Source organism: Pocillopora verrucosa, chromosome 3 (assembly GCF_036669915.1).
Source record: "Pocillopora verrucosa isolate sample1 chromosome 3, ASM3666991v2, whole genome shotgun sequence".
NCBI lineage: Eukaryota > Metazoa > Cnidaria > Anthozoa > Scleractinia > Pocilloporidae > Pocillopora > Pocillopora verrucosa.
The window spans coordinates 7,975,156-7,999,324 of NC_089314.1; the positions used below are offsets into that span (position 1 = coordinate 7,975,156).

Below are 24,169 nucleotides of genomic sequence, written 5' to 3' on the forward strand. Positions count from 1 at the left end.
CAGAATTGTCGATAAAAACAATGAAAACAAAATCGGAACAATTCATTGATTATGTAATTAAGAAAAAGAAATAAATTGCAACTTTCACACTCTCGCCGAAGACAATAACATTGTTCTATAAAATTGTATGCAAAGGCAGATGCAAATTTTCTCTCCGCAAAATCGCAATTAAAAAAACTAAACAAATGTCTTTCCATCCCGGTTCCTTCGTTTTGAGAAAAACGATCCTAAAATGTGTTGTGTCACAATAAATTTTCATAATTTTTTGGTGAAATAACATGAATCTTTTTTTAATTTTCATAAAACCTTTTATTTTCAATAAAAATTATCGAGCAAACAAATTATGTAAGCCCATATTTTTTTTCGCCAAATATATAGAAATTTAAATTTATGTAACAGAGACGCTTGGGATTATTGTTTGTCTTGTACTAAAGTGGATAAAACATTTTGGGGTGAGTTTCCTCGCTAAGATGCATTTACCTGACACACGCGGTAAATTCATTAAATTTTCTGTTTTGGGTTTTTGCTAACGTAAGTAGGTGGCAAGCTCGGCCACATTCTCAAATTCACGAGCTATTTTTAAATAAATACTTGGCCACCGATGAAGGCAAGATGAACTTTACGTCTCTCAATGTTATCCTTTTTATTTCTCATCACCAACGAGCGTCAGACTAAACAAACGGGTGGAAATTTGTCCCAAAAAATAGCATGATCGAGCTGGGAATTTCAAACTGTTTACGGTCTTAGCCCTCGAGAAATACCAAAGCAGATTGTATCTGTCGCGGTTACACACGACATAACCACACAATCTTGTGAAACTTGTGCTGGAGATTAAGTTCCTACAGAGTTTTTGCTTTGTCTCGATCGGTCGAGTAATCCTGGTATATAAAGCGAAAAAAAAATACGGATTGATAAAACGACCAGATCCAAAATGTTTACCTTTCCGTGGTCATCAAACCAAAAACAAACAGAAGGCTAGATTAAGATCGTTTTCTGTCGCTTGGTTGCTAAGAAATATCTGCGTATGTGTTTTTTTTTTTTTAAAGATTTTAAAATTATCTTTACTTGTCACAGTCGAAGAAGAAACGACTCCCCTCTTTAACGAGAAAGGGAGAATTTTGTAAGAATTTAACACATACCCAGGTACCCAAAGGTTGTAAGACGATATAGAGCCCCTTTCCCTTCTCAAGAACTTTGGAGATGATTGTAGAGTGGATGTCTGCAGGAAATGGGATAATCTGCGCAGCACAGGAACAACCGAGCGCTGAGAACCAACGCAGGCAAGTGTTAGCATCGATAGCAGAAATGACTCTCCTCCGTTTAGACTCCCTATGCAGTGACTGCTCGGAAACTGTGTGGTGTCTTGGTGGTGAGTGGCTGTCCTGATTTGGTGCGGAAGGAGTGTAGAGAAAGAAAGAAAGTGGCAAGAAGTGGTAGAAGAACAGGGACCGTGCGAAGGGAGGGGCTGGGAGGGGGGCTTAAGGCCCCTCCCCCCTTTTTCGCAAAAATAAAAACAAATTAAACAAAACATAATTTAACAAAAATAACGGAGCCAAAAATAGCTGCCCCCTCAAAAACTTGCTACGCGGTCCCTGAAGAATGATTAGGAAAAACTTAGTTTTAACAACAGCACTATCACTGACAGAGGCACGCGATACAACAGGCCGGATATAACTTTTGTTCTGAAAGATAAGCGAAAGCAAATGGTCGAATTCATGTTGTGCAAGATGGCCAGAATATTATGATCAGCGAGGCTTGCAAGACCAATCATGGTAAATTGAGGAGTTTCCTTGGAAGTACAGCGTATGAACGAATTAAGAAACAGAGGGTTACGCTATATTAACCACAGACTTGCTAAACAAAGAAAGGTAGAATGCAACGACTAGTTTTAGACTACCTGAACCTTCAGCCAAGAAGCCTGGAAGTTTAACATGAGCTCTTTGATATGCTCCTTTCACGTAAACCTGACGTTTCCAGTAATTTTATCAACTAAAAGGAGCCGCCATTATCTTACAGACAGTAGTACGTCAAATTAAAGGTGAATAACGTTATCAGTAGCTTGGTAAAGATTTTTCTTGTATACAGATTTCTCTTAATTACTTGTTTAGCCACTTTTTTGTGGGATTTAACTTAGTGTAAGGTAAATGGTTAAAAAGGAAAAATGAAAAATGAACCTTTCTGTGAAGCTTTAAAAATGTTCCTCTATCCTGGGTTCACTCGATCTTGCTTCGTACAACTCGGCCGAGACCTTTTTCTAAACGTAGTAAACAGCGGGTTCTTAGCTATGAAAATTTACCATGCGGTGGTATGTACTTTTTTTTCAAAATTTAGAAAAATCGCATAAGGTTAAAGGTAAGGCATGGTTAAATTTTAAAAGAGGTGATGTCTAATTTTTAGTATCAACAAAATTAAAACCTCCAGGATTTATCTTATGTGGGGGCTAATTAACGACATTAGTACTGTTTGGTGTATCAATAGCATATCGCTATCAAATCCTACGTGTCTCAGCTTTTGTCCTACAGTCCAAAACCTACAGCTCTTTGGTTTGAGAATTTTCTTTTTTGGATGAGAGGATCTTGGTCATTCTACCCATCTGCCCAGACACGTCTCCCTTGGCGTTCGGCAACCACCCATACATTGGCATCGGATCTTGCTCGGCTGAATAACTATCATCACGTTCCAGCGCACCTCTCTCAATAAGATCCTCCACGGACCGCTCAGCGGCGGTTGTAACTACGCTCATGTCTTGTGGAAATGCTACCTGCCCCATTGTAAACGGTCCCATGTAGTAGATAGGAGGTGCATGAGGATCCTTAGCCGCAGTTACGAGAGAAAAATTGTTCATGTCAATGAGAGCACCGGATGGACGGAAATACCTCGCTCCATCCCTTGATACCACATTTGGATGATTTTCATGCTTCTGGGACTTTAAAATGTTCCGAAAAGGAACCAAAATCTCGCTGACGAGCTTTCCTTCTCTCAGAGATCTCGTCAGTGGGGAAGGATCTTTCTCGAATGCACCCTTTTGACCAGTAGCATCTACTATCACATCATGACAGGCTTCAAAAGTTGTTTCTTCTTTTGATTTCCACGATACTTTGATGCCACATCTATCTTCCGCTTCGTCAATTTCGTAATCTTTGCCAATCCTTGTAACCTTCAGGTAGCCACCTTTCATTAGAGACAGGATCTTCTCAGCATTTTGAACTGGGAAAGGCCCAATTAGCAGATGGAGCTCGGTCTTAATTTCTTCAAACCTGATGCGATCCTCAGCCGAAAAGTAGTTGAAAGCCTCGTCAAATATTGCATAGGACTGATAAAAGACATTCTGAAGAAGAAGAGGTACGCCGCTAGTTAGACTATCTTTTGCCTCTTCCAGCTCACGGCTTAGTCTGTCGACGGGGTCAGTTGCTTGAAGCAGCTTTCTCATTTTAGAGACAGCGTCCTCCAGCGACACTGTCTCCCAGTCGTCTGGAAAATGGGGGCGAAGATGCGGAACTTCATCATAAATCTCTCTTTTTAGAAGATACCAGAAGTCATCCAGAGGCAAAAATCCATCATTGGCTTCTATTATGGGAATAAACGAGGAAGGTGTTAAATACTTATGAGCAAAGATTTTGTTCACAACCACGCCCATGACCTGTGGTAGCAATGCCTTCCGTCCATACATCGTCATCTTGAATTCCTCGGCTCCTTTAAAGGGAACAAACTTCAAGGTATTTCTGCCTCTTTGACGACTGGCATGGAATGATCCATTCTTTTTGCTTAGCGTGAGTGCGGCGTCGATAGCTGATAAGGAGCATCCAAGTATTCCAATGCTCCCACCAAGCTGGCTCTTTTCTTGTATTTCCTTTGGTGGAAATGGCGAAGGAAGCCAGCGTGGAAAGTCAGGAAATCTGTTGTAGATCCAGTGGCCTGTGGCAAGAAATACATATTTGGCGAAGATTTTACTCTCCTTGTCAAAACAAAGCTCATATCCATAGCTCGTATCTAAATTGCCCATTGTTAGACGAACTGAAGTGACCTTTGTCTGTTTACGCACATCAACAATGAATCCCTTTTTCTTCAGTGCCACGACGAACTGTTTGAAACGGTCGCTTAGGTAGAGGCCCACCACAAATCTGGGAAATGGTTTATGCAGCCAGGCCGGGCTCTCAACCTTTTCAATTTCCAGACTGGCACGGTGCTCTGGAGAGAGTGAGCGAAGCCAAATTAAAAAATCGGATTGCTCAGAGAGCGGTATGTAGGTGGCTGTTATCTGTGTGCATCCACCTGCAATGTTAACGATGTGGTCAGGGATGGTCATGTTTTTGGCATATGGCATTCCCGGTCCTAATTCTTGGCTGGATTCCACTACAAGAATACGACACTCCTGTTGGTCTTTGGGTACCAAATGCAAGGACATCTGGCCTAGTACGGCTGTACCATAGGCACCGGCTCCAACCACTGCGATGTCGTACTCAGGACGAGATTCACTCATGTCTGAAAATACATCATTTGGAAGTTAATAATTATTAGTCGACAGAATGCTTCATAGAAAAAAATTTGGAACGAGAGCTGCATTTGTCAGAAATCCCTGTTGGGCATCAGTCATCACATGAGGTTGTTGCAAAAGATCTCGCTCAACATTTACCAAATTGATGAAGAAGGAAAAAAAACGGCTGGGTTGCGATAAAAGCATAAAGAAAACTAATTTGTGGTTTTGTTATCTAGATCTTCTTGGAGGCTACAAAACAGCCACGGCTGTTTGACATTCTCAAGGCGAGACCAAGAAATTGCAGGTAATTTGTGCATGAGGCATAATTGTCGTAATATCTCTCAAAGGTCAGGATTTTCTTTCCTCTTGGCTGATTAGTTATAGCGACTATGCCATAAACTAACTTCCCATCCTAAAGAAAGCTAGTGAAACTTTTGGAAAGGTCTAAACGTCTGGTAGCACTCGAAGTCAGCTGGCTTTATTTTAGGGCACAGTTTCGTTTTAGTTGGTGATTGAGGGTCGCCTGTAATTAGGCAGAGAAGTGCCCACTTGCTGAATCTATGTCAACTAAGATTTGGGGATTTGAGGTTGGGTAGCATATTGACCCAGATAGCTCTAATTTAAAGGACTTTAAGCTCATATGACGTATTTTAAAAACTGAATCGAGTAAATGACGTCGTAGGTTCCCTACCTGCATATTTCACCGATATTCAAAAGTTGGATATTTTCAGATCTACACAGAAATTCGAAATCGTAAAACACTACTTTCTCTTATTCATTTAATTTTATCTGATATAATCCTTAGAAACGAGAAGGAGGTAAGAATTTGATCACAAAAACTTTACAAAACCTTAATGAAGGGGTAAGTTTCTAAAGAAACTGTGGTGCTGCGTCGATGGGAGGGTACAGCAGGTAATTTAGTGTTAACAACTGAGTGGAAACGTAAATTAGCCACCGTAAAGGGTAAAAAAGCTGACGTTTCGAGCGTTAGCCCTTCGTCAGAGCGATTGGAGGAGTTGTAGGTTGTGTGTGGGTTTATATGCAGAAAGTGGAGCTACTCCATTGGTGGGAGTATGGTGACGAGAAAACAGGAATAAATTAGTTGAACGAAAAGCGCTCGTTGATTCCGTGGGGATTAAGGGTACCGATTTGGAAGATAAATTTTTGTTCTAGTGTTTTACGGCTTTCCGAACTGCCTAGATGTAAGGAAAGGCCGCAAACTGCCATATGCTGTTTAGAATGATTAGGAAGATTAAAGTGTCTAGCGACTGGTTTGGATGCGTCCTTGTCATTTCTTTCCACGTCGTGAAGGTGTTCTCGGAATCGGTCACCTAGTCGTCTTCCTGTTTCGCCGATGTATAACTTATTGCAGTAAGTGCAAGTTATGCAGTAAATAACATTGGCGGAGGTACACGTAAAGTGATACGTACGTGATATGTACGTTTTCAACTCAGTTGTTAACACTAAATTACCTGCATTACAAAACCTTACGATGTTCCGTGACTTGGAAACACACGCCAACATGCCTCTATCTTCGATTGCATCTTTGGCTGTCCACGATTTCGTTCTGTTATATTTCCGGCATAGCGTGGTTATTGGGCTTATGTCAGGATAAAGTTTTGAATGTTATGGCGCTCGCAGTACAGCTCTGTCACGAATCATACGTGTCGAACAGGATTTGGAATTCGTTTTTCGCTTCAGTATTCTGCTACTCATTTGCGTTCTTTTTACTGGGATACCTGTGGTAGCCCAGTCATAAAATGCCTTTGTTTTTTTGTCGTCTTTTTTTTTTTTTTCCTCCGCCACAAAATGGAAAAATTGCGCAATAGTACCCAGTGGTCATTGGGCCCTCAACACCATGACAACTAACTGTGATCCAATGAGGTGTTCACATGCTGATCACGCGTGTTATCTTGATGATGATTGACGTTGTCATGCACGGACAGAGCCGGGTCACATGACGAACCACGAGATTTACACAAGCCGTATTGTTCGCGGCCAATCCACACTAAAAGATGTTGTTGAGTGGTAATTTTGGAACGAACGAACGAATGCCTTGAATGCCTTGTATACCTTGTATGCCTTGTATGCCAAGTATGGCAGTGTCTTAGTTGAAAAACGTACACTTGTTGTAAAAAGCAAAATCTGAAATCTGAAACCAAACTGCATATACTATATGCAATCTATTGACCAGCACTACTACCGTGAGACTGAAGAACAAAACTCTAATGGATCCAAACTGCTTGTGAAGAAAGACGCCATGTTGGATTCACTTGATGCCAGGGAACGTAGCTACGATAACAGTGCGAATGGTATTAATTTCACGATCAGAAAGGTGAATCTTATGTTTGTTCTCATTGTAGTTGTATGGATATTCTTTTTTAATAAATACATGATCCAAAATCCTGTGTTTTTTGTGTATAATGTTATTATGTTAAGTATTCTTTACGTAATTGTCTTGTCACAGGCCGCCCAAGCTCACGCCTCGAGAAAAAGCCAACGATTAATTCATGAACGCGTCACGCGTTGTGTGACTCGGTGTTAAGTTACGAGAGCAACCGTTGAAAATTTGAACACGTTATATGGAATAGTATAGGGAACGAAATATGGTCGATTCACAACGATAAATATTTAGAAACATGAACATTTTTCTCGTAAAACCCATACCCTGTGCATCCGATGTAGTTTCTGGCGATTTCTGGCGTTTTAAGCTTGCTTTACCATAACTGTTATTCACTTCATCTACTTTTATTACGTTGGTACAAATCCGTACAGACATGACCAATCAAAAGACACACCCTCGCGCGCAAAGTGAAGAAGACTAGATTGAAGGCTCGAAATTATATTACGATCGATTTTCATCAAGAAATGGGCAGGAATTTTCCACAATAGTGTAAATAATCGTGAAGGCTGATCGCGGAAAAGCGATTGCGTGACGCAGATTTCAGATTCTCAGTCTGCATTTTGTACCCATTCTGCATTCTGCAGTCTATATTTTGTATCCGGTCTGCTGTCTGCATTTGTACTAACAGGTATCCGTGGCACCGATACAGTTTGTTTTTGGTTACATTTATTCGCACAACACCACATAATCTACCACAAATACCTGTGTGTAAGATAATTCGACATTTTCGTTTCTTTTCTTCGCGTTAATACTCTTCTTTTTCTTTTGTAAGAATGTAGACCACTTACAATGTTTCGAGTAATCCACCCAGCCTAAAAAAAAATAACGCTTGCATGCACAGCGTGCCTATGTTTGAAATAGGTGTATGCCCTTGGCCAGACTTTAGCTCACTATTTCAGTTGTACTAGTCCGTCACCCGTAGTATTGCTACGCTTGATTCCAATTATACAGTACCATCCAGTTATCCCAGTTACCCTGCTCACAGGGTCTAGTTTTAAATAATTTCCTCTTGAAATGTGGAGTAGATGGTTCGATGGTTTATTGTGAGCGAAAGATAATAAAGCTAGGAGATGTTGATATGTTTAAATGAATTTTTCGATCTGAGCGGTAATTTCATGCCCTGAGATTTAGTAAAAAAAAAAAAGCAGTTGGTGTTTATAACCCCCGATTCTCATAGGGCGGGATTGTTTGAGTTAGTTATTAGGTACTATATCAAGTGATGTCATCATGTCGAATTTCTCGGAAATGCTTTCGCACACGGAATGAGTTAATTGTTGGCTCTCGCCTTTTTACCAAGATTTTATCCAGGTTCTCCTTTTTCCTCCTCGCTCCCCATAAAGGTATGCCTTGAAAAGAAGCATTTGATCTATTGGGCATTGCACGCATACAATGATCAAACTATCATTCTGCTTAATTAACACTTTAGTATAAGTTCTACTTGAAAGCACTTGGATCTAGGATTACAAGGCATCTTCAACTTCAAGAATGAAATACATACAAGGGAAACCTTCTTTGTTGCTGTCGGTAATCGGAAATAAAGGACGTTAAATTTCCAGATCTTGCTTTCATTTGGCATATTGCAACGCAACTTTTCACAGCGTATTTTAAGCTTGTCATGTTCTGGGCAACCAACTTTGCTATTTATTTGGAGGCAAATTGATACCTCTTTAATTTGGGGAAAAAGGAATTTGTACCGACCAAAAAGAGATTTCATTTAACACATTATTTCTAAACTCTGTCGAAATCCTTTAGAAGCATTCGAGTAGTTTTACCATTATTTCTGTACCACTTTATCACGTTAGAGATCACATCAACAGCATTGTATTTCTGCTACACTTCGGCAGTAGATTATTTAAGTTGTGCGGACTGCAATTTGTTTCTTGTTACACACACAAATCAAATTGCAGTAAACAACTAACTTAAATGAGGAAAAAAAAAGGACAGATATTCTTATAGACGCAAAAGAAGGAAACCGTTGAACTACTTTTTTCAACTTTATGTCTTACTGGGTGGATTTCACCTCTGTTTGTACACAAAGAGCAGCAACTGGAGTGGTTTGATGATCTGACTGTACTTTGTCTGAAAGATATGTTTCTTCGAACTTCCTCTCCAAGAAAATGCGGACTTGTAGAACTTTCGCCAATGTTGCCATCCGTAAAAAGGCCGCTGGTTACCATGGAGAACAATAAATAATAACACAAGGAAGTAACACAAGATCGCACCACTTTCTGACCACTAATGACGTCATCAGACGTCTTATTTCACTTATTTTTTCCAAATATAGATATTTCTAGAACTAACACAGATGTTTGAAAATGGCATGACAGGACGGAAAACGCGTGCACTGTAAGTACCTCCCGTTGTCCCATACAAAGCCTTAGAAAACTTTTCTAAGGCTTTGTATGGGCTTTTTTTCTGGAGTATCTGGTAGCTCTCCAGGTTGCTTCAAATGCTTACCGCAAGGCGTCATAATCTCGTCACTTTGTGACAGAAATGCCGTTTAACTGAAAGTGAACCAGAACACCAACAGACCTATACATGTCTCAATTTTCCGATGAGGGAATGTTAGCATCAATGACACGTCATCGGCTTTGTCAAACTTTGTCAGTAAACATGACTTCCACTTACGTAATTGGCACAGGATATACTACTACCGATGAGGGAACAATAAATAAATCTGATCAGAAGTCGTGTGGCAGTCGAGTGATATTGAAACGCGTGGAAAATGCATTTTACATTTAAAAAACTTTAAATACTTGGAGGATTTCAACTGCTTTTTTTTTCTTTTTTCTGGTATACCTTGCATAAACCTTGTACCCTGTTTCATCCACATTAATTCTTCGTAGTTGTACATTCACTGCGAACAAAGCTTTCCGGTTAATTTTATCGTTTTATCGTGTTGAGATAGGCCGCTGTACACTAGAATTTTCTTACAACATTATATCGGTATGGAAACGCGGGCAACAAACTCAGCCACAGGGAATCGAGTACCGAAGGCGATCGCTAACAAAAAAGCGCGCGCTTGGCGCGTGCTTGGCAAAGTAATCATGCCACGACGATCTCGGGAAAGTAAACAATCGAAGAAAAACTCAGGATGTGAAATCAAAGGAGGAGACGTAAACGATTGTCAAGGACAGCTAGGGAGAGGGAGAACAGAGAAATGAGAAAACAAAGGAAAGAGATGCATATTCTTGGCGCGAATGTATTATGGCAAATGGAAAGCATTAGTCGAACAGAATAAAAATACCCTGGACAAAACCAAGGTAGGTACTCGGTTAGCGTCAAAATAGAATAAAATCGGTATCAGAAAATGAGCAGTTGGTTACAAAAAACGATATCACCGAACTGAAGCTGAACGTAATCAAACTAGCATTGTCTTGCATTGTACAAAACGTCCTGGGGTTGACTTCAACATAAACTCATAGGGGGAGGGGAGAGTGTAGCCCTCAAATTTGTCTCCTTTTTATGATGAAAAAAAAAAAAAACTACAATCATTATCGTAAAATAAGGCAAAGAATCCCCATTTGAAATTGCCACATTCTGAAATGATCTAGCGGAAATTCATACATTTCTGTTTGCCAGAAGCAGACAGGCAAAACTTTCGTCTGAAAAGAACAGTCATTGAGCTTTGAGCATTTTCCCTTCCATCTTGCCATGTAGTGTTGATCTTGCCCTACCAGGTTACCACAGATCAAAAAATGGCCAGGGATAGAAATTTCAAGGTCAGGGAAAAGTCAAGGAACTTAAAGTTAATACACCACTGAGTTTCATACCATGCTGGAAAAAATATTTCAGATGATCTCAGAAATTTTTTAATGAAGAAGAGGAGACTGGACATTTTGTATCCATTTCATCAGGGAAATTTTATTTTTATCATGGATAGGTCAGTACCTTAATAGTCAGGGAATTTTGGAAAGTTCTGTTTGTGGCAACCATGCCTACCCTCTGTGTATCTCTTGAAACGCTGCGTTTGAGTCTTTCTTGGAATTCTCTTTGATACCCTTAAAAATTTCAAGGGTGTGACAATTTTATCAAACGAATACTTTTAGACGTTATGATATTCTGTGACTTCTGTAAACACACGCTTGTATGCCTCTTGCGAGATCAGAATCTTTGGCTGTAAAAACATTACTCAGTAGATAATTACTGGAAATATATGAAAATCATATATGTGCACTGCGGTGAAGAAATGAGATGTAAGCGATCCTCGCAGCTATGAACACAACTGAACTAGTAGTTGAAATGAGACCTGAAAAAATTAAGGCCTGTACGGGCTTTGAACCCAGGACCTCTGAGAAACCGGTGCAGCGCTCTACCAACTGAGCTAACAAGCCAACTGGGAACTGGACACAATTTTGGATCCAAATAAACCTTCCAAGTGGTGAATAATTACTAGAAATATATGAAAATCATATATGTGCACTGCGGTGAAGAAATGAGATGTAAGCGATCCTCGCAGCTATGAACACTACTGACCTAGTAATTGAAATGAGACCTGAAAAAAAATTCAGGACCGTACGGGATTTGAACCCATGACCTCTGCGATGTTACTCCAGTGGTTTCGGCGCATTTTGTCCAGCAATGTTTTGTTTACTTAAGTCTTCATTTTACGTTTTGTGTCTTAATTGTGAAGCTGGTGCTTCTATTAAATCAAAAGTTTTCACCGCCCAAATAATTTGAAGTAAGTAAATTGTAACATTTTCATTTTTTTGAAAGATTTAATTTAATTTAACCAGGGTCCAAATTTGGGTCCTGGGTCGAGAACGATCAGTAGTCAGCGGTTTAGTTAGTAACCAGTTTTTGCGGTCGAGATTAACGCCTTTCAGAAATATTTTTTTCTAATGATGAACGAACTCAATGTAATATTCTTTTGCTCATCTAGTTTAAGTCTGAGAACTCTATGTTCGATGAAGAGCAATTAGTCCTTTCTGATTCTTTATTCTTTGTATTGTGTTTGTATTTTTATGTTGTGTCTGAGCAGATGAATTCGTTAGCGTTTTCCTTATCCGATCAAACTTTCGTTTGAAATGACGAGAAAAAATTGCAGATGCTATCTCATAGTTTCTAGATCTCTGTCGTGTCTGTTTGTGATTAATTCATTATTTCCACTCTATGTCTTAGTTACATTTTATTCTCTGTCAGTGCTAATTTTTCTGGTGTTATTCGTAACGTCATCAAGATTAAAGAGGTACTAATGAAGTAAATTTGTGTTTGTCAGTTGTTATGTATTGTTATCCAGTAACGTATTTCTATGTAAATATTGTTACTTTTATTATCAAGCATGTGCTTTGCACCAGTTGATGATGATAAACACTGCGCAAATCTGAGGCAGACACATAGGGCTTTTGGATTTTTACCTCTGGTAAATGATCCCAAACAGCTTTACCACTCACTGCCTAGGATAAAGAAATCGAGGGAACTGAAAACTGGTGCTTAGGTAGATTACTGCGTAGAAAAATGTATTAACATTTTTCGTACTGGCCCTGAGTGGGAAGATATCATAAGCAATTCAGCCTTAAAATCTCTACTTTTGATAATTGTGGAAAGGACCAGTTGAGTGTTGTCTTAGGCACCCAGATGGTGGATGGTGGCGTGATACATGTAGCTCGTGTGATGGACCACAGAATGAGTGGCCAGATCCTTGGCAAGGGTCGTGGTGTCATTGTCTTTGGCTGAAAGAGCCTTTGGTATCCATGCAAGGGGTATAACTTAGTTTAGTGTAAATCAAATCTGTCAATCTGTAGCAAATGTGGCAATTTAATTGGCTATGCTACTTGCTATCTATTCTGTCAAAGTCATCAAGTAACCTAATAGTGTGCCATTGTAAGCAAACTAAAATGAAACATGAATCTGGTCTTTGCTAAATTGAAATGGTGATTAAATTTGTAATAAAACAAGTAGGTTGTTTTCTCTTGATTTCTTTGTGTGATGATTGATTTGGGCTTTGCCACTATCAACTAAGATATAATCACACAATGGAAATCTTAAGGTTGTCGTTATTGTCAAGTATATAGTAAGCTGAATTATATGTGTATCAGGAATGGCTTTAACTTTTGAGCAATTGGAGGATTGATGCACATATATGATGTTACCATTACAGACAATTTGCTTCCTTGTTTTATAAAACAAATAGATTCTATGTTGTCATGTGTCTGTTTATTTATAAATCACACAAGAGACTAAAGTGTGGTTAGAACATCAGTGATACAATTGGCTGCATGTGTCTGCTTCTTTCCATATTTTGGCAACATCTGCAATCTATTACTGAAGATGCCTAGCAACATATTTATTTGTTGACACACAACACATGACATCCCAGAGCAAATGCGTGCCAGAGCTTATCCTTGTTTTATCAGCATGGTAGAACAAGCGTGTTTATACTTCTCCTTGATGTTTCTCTTTTCCACTGCAGGCTTCCCCCCCCCCCTCCCCCACCCCCTTTCAATACTCCCCCTTGACATTTCATCAAGTTTTCAAAAGTGTGTACCCTGTCCACAACGAGGGTGAATTTTCTTGGCCATAAACACGCAACAATGACTCTGGCATGAATCTTAAACTCGCTTTACAATCAAACTCTAACATGGAGTACAAGATATGTGATGATCTTATCTCTCATTTGTCATCAGTGCCAGCTAAGAACTTCAAAAGGGTGATATGAAGTGATTATACATCAGTTCTTTGTGTTAAAGATGATGATATAATAAGTGATAAAGAACTCCTAGTACTTGACTTAGTTTGCTGATGTGATCTTCATAAATTTTGATCAATCTCATATTCTTGTTTTAATGAAAAATTAAGTCCCCCCTACATGTAAGTGGCATTTCATTGTCTCAATCTATGCAGTATTTGTATGTTCTCCAGCATAATTTGCCAAAGATAAAAATATAAACAACAATGATAAATATTTTTTATTAATGTTCTTAAATCAGCAATTTAATGATGTAATACCTATGTACAACGCTTTAAATGAATCACGAACTGGATTTTAGGGTGACTTACCAATTACAAATGAACCTGAAATTTCTTGAGAAATATTTACAAGTGTTTCTTTAGGTCACTGCAACAGATCATGTGAAAAGAGGAAAATAATTCAAAGAGTTACCTAATCTGCAAACACGTCTTCTTCTCAACAAGGTATTGCGATAATGCTGCAGCCCAGGAGTCAGCCATACAGAAAACAAAGAAAAAATAATTCCCATTTTTTCCCTTTGCTGACTGCTGACTCTCATACTGCTAAACTATTTTGTTTGCCTGAGAAAGAATACTGGATTGCAGGTAAACTAGTATTTGCCAAGGATCTTGAACACGAGCAAGAATTTTAAGATAACTAAAATCATCAATCTTTTGCAAGTATATCTTAACATGGGTATACATAAATATTAAACTTAAAGGATTTTTGAGGATGAAATCAGAACCAAAAATCCTGCCTCATATGGAAATCATATCATTTTACTTATTGGGTAAAATTATTTACAAACTCTAAGATAATAATCATATGAACAAACTAGGTAAATTAACAAAAAATTCTGCATATTACAATATGCAGTTACATTGAAAGCATGCCTATTGATTTAATCACTTGACCAATGAGTAATACAAAATGTTTTGATAACAATGGTAAAAATCTAGTAACTTTGTAAAGAATTGTACAGGAACGTGTGGATTAAAACAGAACCTACAGAGTTTAATGTACAAAATTATTCAACAGAAATTTTGTATTTGTTACTCTCACTTAGCACTAACAGTTTCTCTTTTTTGTGGGGCACAAAATTGTGAAAGTGTTATCAATTTGCATGTGTTTATAAATTATAATAGTAATCATGATAATCATCAACTTCCACACATGTGCACAAAGAGGTAACAAAGTGCCAAATGGTTATAAAATAAAGAGTCATTCACATGAAAGAATTGATTTGTTCATATGGACCAAGGCCCCTTAAACAATTGCCCCTTACCAGAAGGGCAGGTGACAGCTATTCCCTTACAATTTTATGGCCTTTGTCTTAACGAACATGCCTAACAAGAAGGGATATATCTTTTTTAAGGGATACACACTACTATTATAAATAAACAACTCTTCTTTGACCCTTCATTCCCAGATCTCATTGATAATTCTCCTTACTGTCTGCTATACAATTCTTATGATGTGAGTTTGGAGAATTTGGTATTGGATCCACTAAAAATCCCCCTAATACATTGTTTGTTATACCCAATACTTGTATGACCGTGTGACATTGTCTTTAGTTTTATATTATAATGAGAAATTCTGCCTTTGTTCCTCATTAGAGTGGAGGGGTCACATTTCTTTCAGTAATAATAGTGGAAATCTCCAGCAAATCCTGAGGAGCTGCGTTGACTTTTTAAAAAGTTCTCCCTTTGACTGATGCTGCGTGACCATTCAGAGTAACCACTGTCACTATCTTGATAGGAAGGTAAGGCAATCTTTGACACAAAACCTCCTGGTACTGCTCTGGGAACCTTTGCAGGTGGGAAAGTAACAGGGGGAGATAGAGGGCGTGAACCATAAATCAGCTTTGACGAAACAGGTCTTGGTGGCCAAGATGATCTACGAAAAAAAAGAGGAAATACTCTAAAGATCCATTGCTTTTTTGACAGCCGAGACAACTTTACATAAATCTTACTACTCAAAATTCCTGTTCATGTATTATGATAATCATCATGATCATTCACAAGTGATCTTCATCCATCGGTCACTTTTTTAGAATATCTTTCCATTGGGTATCTCAAAACCAAAAACCAGTTGAATTTGAAAGCATTCTAATGGTATGGTAACTTAAGGCTCATTTTCATAATGCAACTGATGATGAAGCAATTTACCTGTTGACGTCTGTATCATAACCATATTGGTCAGTGTGAAATCGGTAATCATTTCTCCACCAATAAACATCTTTTGGTGGCCTCCAGTATAGAGCTTTCCATTCCACGTATGACATTGGATGTGTTTGGGAAAGCTGCCATTTTTTGTAATTCTGAGAGGAAAATAATGGAGAACTGGGCTTTTTCCTGGAATAGGATAATGGGTAGTGCCCTGGATAAGATAAAGAAAAAAAATCTTAGAACAATTGTCTGGAAAGGGAGAAGAGTGAAATACAATGCAAAGGCTGACACTGATTTCCAACTTAAAACATTTCATTTCAGTTGAAAAGGTCAACTCTGTTTCCCAGTTGACTTCAGACAAGTTAAACTTTTAAGGATGGTAAAAAGGTTATCTGGAAATCAAGTTATCTACTGAAGGCTGAAATCTTTAGGAATGTGGCTCAGCAAATTCAAGTTAAGAAACCAGTCTAGTTATCTGGGCCCAGTTGTTTGATGGCTGATTAGCACTGACCCAAGGTAAAGCTTTAGTCCTGGTTTCTTTGTTTCTTTGGGCAAAGGCCTTTTTGGGATAATTTTCTCTATTCTTTTTAAAGCATCCAGTTGTCAGATCATAGACAGAAAGAATTCTACTGAATTTCCTTTGAACGCTTTCAGATCTTAAATCAGATTTCACACCTACCCTGGGTTATCTTCACCTAGTTTTGAACAACCTGGCCCTAGGGATCAAGTTATCAAGTGTAAAGTGCTACAGTTTTAATTGTTTGTATATGTTGAATTTGTCAATAGTTACTTTTAGCAGGCACAAGTCATCAGGATTTAGATTTCTAGTAATCTTACATTGGAAAAAAAGGAAGATGCACTGACAGTATACATTAAAAAATTTCTGCATACACATTAGCAGAGAGCACATCAGTCAACCCCAAATATTGCAGGAAGTTGAAATGGTTATCATTAGCAAGTAATCAAATGAGATGACTGTGGAGTACTCACAAACATGTTGTAATTTCCACTGAATCAATGGTTCAAGAATAATATTATGCCTAACATGGTATACATGTTGTCTTTGCGAATAATTTCTCCTTACTTTCAAAATCTCCATGTTGTTTTCTCCCTTGTATAATGTGTTCCACTACAGGAGCTGGAGACAGTCTCTTCCCAGAGATTCCATGGGAGTTATACAGAGGCATTTCTCCTTCACTTCTCCCAATTCCAGACTCATCAGTATATGCTACTCCGCCACCTTTGTACCGATGTGATCTGCTGTAGGACTTGTATCCATGGTGACTGTCATTATCCCTTGTATAACTTCTGTATGTTGTGGACATGCCTGACTCAGTAACTAAAGGTGTTGACATTCTGACTGGGTCCCATACGGTTGAACCATTTAAACTCAAATCAGAGAGTGTTAAGCTCTGGGGATCAAATGAGAAATTGCTTACACCTTTAGGTGGAGACAACCTATTAGCTCTTCTCAAAGCCACTTTTGCCCTCATTATAATCACATCCTCGTCAAGTTCATTAAGGTGAATAGATTTGTGGTAGTGGTCAGTACTGCTATAATCCATAGCTTGAGCACTTCTATTGGTAGTGGATGTATGCTGTCTTGATTGAAAGTCTCTGGTTGGCCTTGAATCCTGTCCATGTTTATCAAACTCTGATTCTTGGTCAATTTTTTCAACTTCTGCTCCACCACTCTCTACACTTGAGCTGTCCTTTTCATTACCCTTGGCATCCAAAACCTCTGCTTCAATTTCACCTGGGTCTGATATTACCCTAGGAGATGATTCTGTAAACTTTAATTCTGGAGAATCTGTGCTTTGATCAGTCATTTTTTCATCATCTGTAGAATCTAAATCATCAGCTAAGTCCTCCATTGTGATTTTTGGTGGCATCTCCTCATCTTCATCATCTTCATCATCATCATCATAATCATTGATGTGTTCCTCTTTCTTTTCCAAGTCCTCTTCTTCGTTGTCTTCCTTTGTGGAGAGAGCTGATACTTCTAGAGGACCACCATCATCGACCAAGTTATTAGGATCTTCTTTGTCTACAGAACATGAGAAAATTTGAAAGTAAATGTATTGAAGTGCCTCATTGTCTAAATGCTCTATTTCACAATCTACAGCAGAGCCCTAAAAACAGTTTTTTCCTCCAGTGACACAACTACACTTCTAAAAAAATTTCCAATGCTCCCACTCCACATTGAATCTACACCAAACTGTTAAGCTTTTCCCTCTATTCAAAGCTCTCTGGCTAAATTTTGATGGAATGGAAGAATATCCTCTAGTTTCTTAAGAATGTTCTTAAATATATGCTATTACAATTTTTAATGAACACCATGATGAATGCCATTAGTACTTTGGGTGCATTTACAGCAGTGAACTCAGCCAAAGGAGACTTTCGGTAGCTTGGTCATTAAAGCAGGTTCATTTCACAATAATTAACCTCGTTTAATGACGCTCTCAAGCGCTTTGGTTGGGGTTTCAACTCGAGTCCACAGCACTACCAACTCTTTCATTTAAAGTATACCTATGTCTGACCTCCAACTAAACACATCATCTAATATTAGCATTGACGAGGTTGGTTTTCTGAAAACGAGCTAAAAAGCTGTGTGATAAAATCTCAAAGGGAGTCTATTGAAAATTCTTTCAGAGGTTAGTACTGAACAACTTTTAGAGCCTGAAGTACGCTTCGTCGAATAGTCTTGCTCGATCAAGAGTCAACTGCTCCTTTTGAAATGAACTATTTATAGTGTAGTGCTGAATCTTACGATAAACATGAATAGAAGATTTCACAAACAATTCTTCTACAACAGTTGATCTGATTTTCAAGCAGGCTTAGAAATATACATTAAAATAAAAGCAGAAATTTACTGAAAATTTTCTACCTGATAGCGATGATTCGTTCTCAATTTCCATAGTACTATTTACATTAAACCCTAATTTCACTCGTTCTGCGAAAGAACTTGCTGTAACGTACTATAAAAACCAGGCCATTTATCGATTAAAGTACACCAAAGTGGTATGATAAACTAATAATAAGGACTGTTGTGAAGTCAACACACACTCGAATGACTTTCAAGGAAAAATGCTATCAAGTACTCGAACATCAGTGACGCGAAACGTTTGTTGTCGTACCCAGACCCCAGACATTTTTTTAGTGAGTTTGAAAGAAACCCGATTTATATTACATAACCTACCATTCACAGATTTTCCTGCCTGCCCAATTGCTTTGATCGGAGACAGATCAGGAAGAATATCGCCTTTAATATTAATTCCAGAAGACTCAAGCACACCTGACGAACAGTCCATGGGGCTAAGGCTTTGTCTCGATAAATACCTCCTTCTTGCTGATGTGGGTGTTTCTTGTACAGTGGGTAAAGGTTTTATTGGAGACATGTTTGGACTAGACATGGTGCTAGCTGTGGAATGCCTTTGTCTCACAGCATTCCTTGGGGTTGATTGGTCAGATACAGGGCTTGAAGTCACCTAAAATTACAGTTTCAAATTAATTCTCAGAAGCAACTACACTGCGGTCCACCTTGTCGGCATGCTTTTAAGAATGATAAGAATTGATAACATGCAAATAAGTGGCCCCATACGCTGTAGTTTTACCAATTTACTTTCTGTTGCACGAGCAGCTTCTAAATAAAACAATGCTTTAATCTTGTCTAGGATGCTAGACTCCAGCAGATTTCCTTCTCTCTGCATTTTGTCAAGTTTGCCCAACATTTACTGGTACCCATTCCCAAAAGGTTACCTCTCCCCTAGGTTGCATTTTTTCAGGTACACCCAGGACCTCTTCATCCACTGCACAAACCACCAAACCCCCACCTTAATCATATGTAGCTTATTTTAATTATTTCAATACAAGTAAATTATTAACTGATCAGTACAATTGGTTATATTTGGACCAATCTTTAGGCTAAAATAACTTACAAAAGCAGGGCTTTTAGGACTCTTCAAGATGGATCTAAAACAAATGAAATAAGAAATACATAACTTATGATTGCTGTCATTTCTTATTTAATTATGAGTGCTAAACCAGAAGCCTTTCTTGGTACTGATAAATTACCTTATGAACAGGTTTCTTACAGTGGGGGAACTGTTGCTTAGTTACTTACTTTATATTGGTTGGCACCATCAAGTGATCCTTCTCTGCCATGGTTTTTGTATCTGTTGGTGTGAAAAGCTTCCGTCTCAATGATGACAATGAAGTGTCTTTACTACCATTGAGACCATCCTTATTGTAATAAGCTGCATCTGAAAAGAATGACCTTAATTGAGTACGTGACCAACCTAAACACAAGAGGAGCAATTTAAAAACTCCTGCAATTCAGTAGCCTCATCAATGACACTCACACTGCAATTTGAAAATACATTGTGAAAATTTAGTCATCTTTGTAGCAGTTCTTTGGAATGTCTTGTGATGCTACTTCCACTGAAAGAAGCTTCTTTTTGGAAGGAGCATTTTGTGACACCCGAAAGAATGGCTGAGAAACCCAGAGACAAATTGATTCAAAATATTTCGCTTACCAATGTGATTTTGTAGGTCAAAGTCTGGTGGTAAAGAAAGCTTTGTTTGACTGCTTGCTGAAATGATAAAAACCAATTTGAAGAATGTTATTTAAATTTAAGAGACTTCTACTTCTCAGTTTGAAGTTAATTTAGGTATTTCTCTTCATTTTCAAGATTTTTGAGTCCTGTTGCTCAAATCCAACCTACACAAAGAAATGCAATGATTAAAAAGTGGTTAAAATTATTTTTCTTACCATCAGCCTTTGATTTGCTATTTGATGACATTGGTGATGAATAGGATGATTCTACTGAACTTAGAGCCTCAATGTCTAAGAGCAAAGTAAAGGAAAATTATTACAGGTACTCTAACTTTCCTACATAGGATGGAATTATTTTCACAAGGTAATATGTAATATTTCAATAGGCTGATTATTTCTTCAATCAACTAAAAATAAAAATCTAATTTGAAATTAAGTGCATTATGTTTTGACAAAGTGAATTACAGTCTTTGATGATTCTTTATAACTGCATTGTAAGCAATCTTTGGATCAATATCAGTATCTGGGCAACTGCCCACCTACCCCTCCCCTAACCCAACAACAGTCAATTGATAACAAGCTAGGGTGAATGTTGGGTTAGGGGAAGGGTAGGTGGGCCATTGCCCAGATACTGATATTGATCCCAATCTACTGCAAAATGTGTGAAACTAAATGACACTAAAGAATGATCATATACAGTAATGCATCAATGTCAAGGTTACCATTTGAATGGGGCTTTAGTCTCCACTAGGAGGCACGGTGGCCTCATGGTTAGTGCGCTCTACTCCAGATCAAGTGGTCTGGGTTCGAGCCCTGGCCGGGGTCATTGTGTTGTGTTCTTAGGCAAGACACTTTACTCTCACAGTGCTTCTCTTCACCCAGGTGTACAAATGGGTACCAGCAAATATTCTGAGGGTAACCCTGCAATGGAATAGCATTCCATCCAGGGGGGGAGTAGCAATACTCCTAGCCACTTCATGCTAAAGGAAACCAGAGCTAAGCGCCGGCCCCATGGGCCACTAGGGCCTGCATAAGTGCTTTACTTTTTAGTCTCCACTAATAAATTTAAATGCCAAGGAACACTCACATGCAGTTGCAGGTGGCAGAGGAGAGAACTTCACATGTTTGGCTTCATGGTTTGGTGTCCATGGAGATGGAACAATAAAGTTTTGAGAGAAATACTAAAATATGAAAAAAAAAAATGAATGATATAACTTGATTACAAGACTTGCATAGTGGCCAGAGCTAAAAATGTTGCAATGTGGTTTCTGTAGCGTAAAACAACCTCTTAGTATTGCCAGTACTACCTATCTACTTTTCTTCACAGGTTACACTTCCAAACACCCCCTAATATCGTTTTGCTAAGTTTCCCTTTGATTTTGCCATTTGCCATTTATATGAATGTATCTCTGAGTGGAAAGGGACAGGCGAAGAACATGACACTAGTCATTGATAGAAACATTTCAATCCATAGCCTAGCATGGCACCTCTTATAGCATTGCCATTGTTCAGCTTTAACCCTATGATATAATATTGCTTGAATATAAATCAGTAGTAGTGTGTAAACCAACCTCATCTATTTTTTCTTGAGCAGCGATTTCATCTTCTTCCCTACATTAATAACATGAGACATGAAAAAAAATTTTTTTTTAACAAAATCTTTTGAAAATAAGGATCCATAACTTATAGCAGTGGCTCAGAAGACAAGGTTTTGATTTTTATTATATCTCTAATGGTGTCTGAGAGGTTTGGAAAACGATTTCTAATCATACCGAACAGCAACTAAAAGACAATTGAGGCAAAACCCATCAATTTTGAATTTTTATTCAGTTGTTAGGACATCTTGACATAGTTTAATTGCATCTTTCATTTTCCTGCAATTTGATCGGTTACTTTGAACAAGCCTTGAAATCTGATTGGTTGTTTTGTTTTTAGTGACTAGCCTCCTCATTGGCCAGGAAAAAGTTGCGATTTAAAGCAAAAAATGGTGCGATTTGTGAATAAATCACACCAATTAGAACCAAACAGATTACAGAGACCACCAGTGATTTCAAAATGGGTGTAATAAATGTAGAAACCACCATTGCTGACTTGTTGAATACAATAATTATTTGTTAAATTGAGGTGTAACTAACCTTTCAAATGTGGTGCTGTATTCTTGATCTGGAAATTCTTCAATATCAGCAGGATTCTGAATCATGAATGATTTGCCAACATTTTGATGAAATCAATACAGTACCAAAAAAACTCTTAATATGTTCAGTAAACATATAAATTTTATTAAGTCTTAAACTTTAATTTTATTGACTGAAAATGTTGCATCCTAAGAGTATCCTCAAAAACTAAAATGTCATGGAAAGGGATTTCTTAAAAACGAGATCTCGTTTACTTTAATTAACTTGAGGCTTGATTTTATCCTGAGAGTTTGTAGGATGTAAGGTAATCGAAGCAATAGGCTCAAGGATAAAACAATTAGAAAAACGTGCTACCGCATGATCGATAAAAACAACGTCAGCGTTCTTGTGGTCTAAAGTCAATTTTCCTGACACTACTCAAGCTATATTATCATATAAAGAGAATTACTTCTATATTCTAAAAGGATCACAAAGGATCAAAGTTTTCTTTCATCCAGTCACTTACCAACCGTGAAATTTGCCCGATTGACCATCGAAAACTACGTCGTTTCTGCGACAGACAAAAAGTAATTTTAACAACAGAGTATTGATAGCAACAGCATAAATTTAAATATTAAACTGTGTCGTCAAAAGTTCACTTAAAATCATACCTTTTGACTTCCCGGTGTTTCTTGAATGGAGAACATGGAAGGACTGAAGTCTGGGCAGTTTGTGCGATCTTCAATCCCGCTATCGAATGGATTTCGTGTAATTTCAGAACACGACAAAGAAGACATACTGTCTACCATTTTCACTCGTTTTTTTAAAAATCCTAGCACACGTAAAAAGAAAAGAAGCAAAAGTCTAATCCACGAAATTTTGAAATCCCAAAACTGGATTGTAAATGGAGAAATTTTGAATCTGGCGCCCAGCCGAAGTTGAAGAGGATTGTGCAGGTGAGGAGAATTTGAGAACTGATCACACGTGGCGAAGCCTCTTCGGCTCTTCCCGTACTACTGTTGCTTGTTATTACCCATATAGTTCCCTAAAAGAAAAACTTTGAAATTAAGTTGCTGGAAGGACTTAAAAAAAGAAGCTCCTGAGAGAGTTGAATCCTATGATGATCTGTTAGAGGCAGTAGAGAGTTAGATTTCCGTCCATTTTCTCCAAAGAATTACTTGTGTAGAATTCCGCTGTCCAAAATCATACTATTGATTTACTGTAGTTCTAAAATGGCGGATAGCAAGGTCGCTTCGGCTCGGGAAGCAATGGAAGGTACTGATTGCAGCCTTTTAGGCGTGTATTTCAGTCATTTTTTTTATAGAAGAATTGCATCGGTTTCATCATTTAACAGGTCTTGTGATTGGCAGCTCATCGACTAGACGAAAATGACATTACAAAACCAATATTTCTATGTTGATTTCGTACTCGAATGTCTTAGCTTCAACCTATAACCAAGAAGTGTTGTCTCTCTCTTAAGGTGTCTCATTTTTTGCATCGTATCAGGAAACCTGTAATATTTTACTTGGTTTCAGCTTTAGTCGAGATCTCCAAGCTGCTCAACACTGGCCTTGACCCTGAATCTTTAGCGATCTGTGTAAAGTTGTGCGAAGCCGGAGTGAACCCCGAAGCATTGGCATCAGTTGTGCAAGAGTTACGAAGAGAAGCGGCGTCCCTACAGGTATAAGAAATAACTGATGCCTTTATCTCTGTCGCAAGCTTTTGACGGGTTGTTTCTCTTGTCCCCATTTAGCTATTTAGCCATAAAATAATCCCAGAAC

General features: G+C 38.3%; 2 protein-coding genes across 2 annotated transcripts; both read right to left on the reverse strand.

Annotated features, from left to right (window-relative positions):
* Window positions 1-1,608: 1,608 nt before the first annotated feature.
* Window positions 1,609-8,992, reverse strand: LOC131785404 (uncharacterized protein YdhS-like). Its single transcript, XM_059102291.2, has 2 exons — window positions 8,866-8,992; window positions 1,609-4,482 (listed from the first exon to the last, which is right to left on the reverse strand). The coding sequence occupies exon 2, from the start codon at window positions 4,478-4,480 to the stop codon at window positions 2,531-2,533; it is 1,950 nt and encodes a 649-aa protein (XP_058958274.2). The 5' UTR covers window positions 4,481-4,482; window positions 8,866-8,992; the 3' UTR covers window positions 1,609-2,530.
* Window positions 8,993-13,786: 4,794 nt separating this feature from the next.
* LOC131785397 (protein aurora borealis) lies at window positions 13,787-23,263 on the reverse strand. Its single transcript, XM_059102283.2, has 13 exons — window positions 23,060-23,263; window positions 22,915-22,959; window positions 22,410-22,465; window positions 21,846-21,885; window positions 21,362-21,455; window positions 20,491-20,565; window positions 20,255-20,311; window positions 19,843-19,981; window positions 19,658-19,691; window positions 18,919-19,207; window positions 16,804-17,766; window positions 15,720-15,930; window positions 13,787-15,447 (listed from the first exon to the last, which is right to left on the reverse strand). The coding sequence occupies exons 1-13, from the start codon at window positions 23,195-23,197 to the stop codon at window positions 15,189-15,191; spliced, it is 2,400 nt and encodes a 799-aa protein (XP_058958266.2). The 5' UTR covers window positions 23,198-23,263; the 3' UTR covers window positions 13,787-15,188.
* Window positions 23,264-24,169: the final 906 nt, after the last annotated feature.

What these genes read in the sequence shown, in the direction of transcription:
- LOC131785404 (XM_059102291.2), bottom strand. Translation starts at nt 4,480, where the DNA reads ATGAGTGAATCTCGTCCTGAGTACGACATCGCAGTGGTTGGAGCCGGT.
- LOC131785397 (XM_059102283.2), bottom strand. Translation starts at nt 23,197, where the DNA reads ATGGTAGACAGTATGTCTTCTTTGTCGTGTTCTGAAATTACACGAAAT. An exon ending in ATGGTGCCAACCAATATAAA is followed by an intron (nt 19,692 to 19,842) that starts GTAAGTAACTAA and finishes CATTTGTTTTAG; the next exon opens with ATCCATCTTGAAGAGTCCTA. An exon ending in GGCAGGAAAATCTGTGAATG is followed by an intron (nt 17,767 to 18,918) that starts GTAGGTTATGTA and finishes CATGTTCTGTAG; the next exon opens with ACAAAGAAGATCCTAATAAC.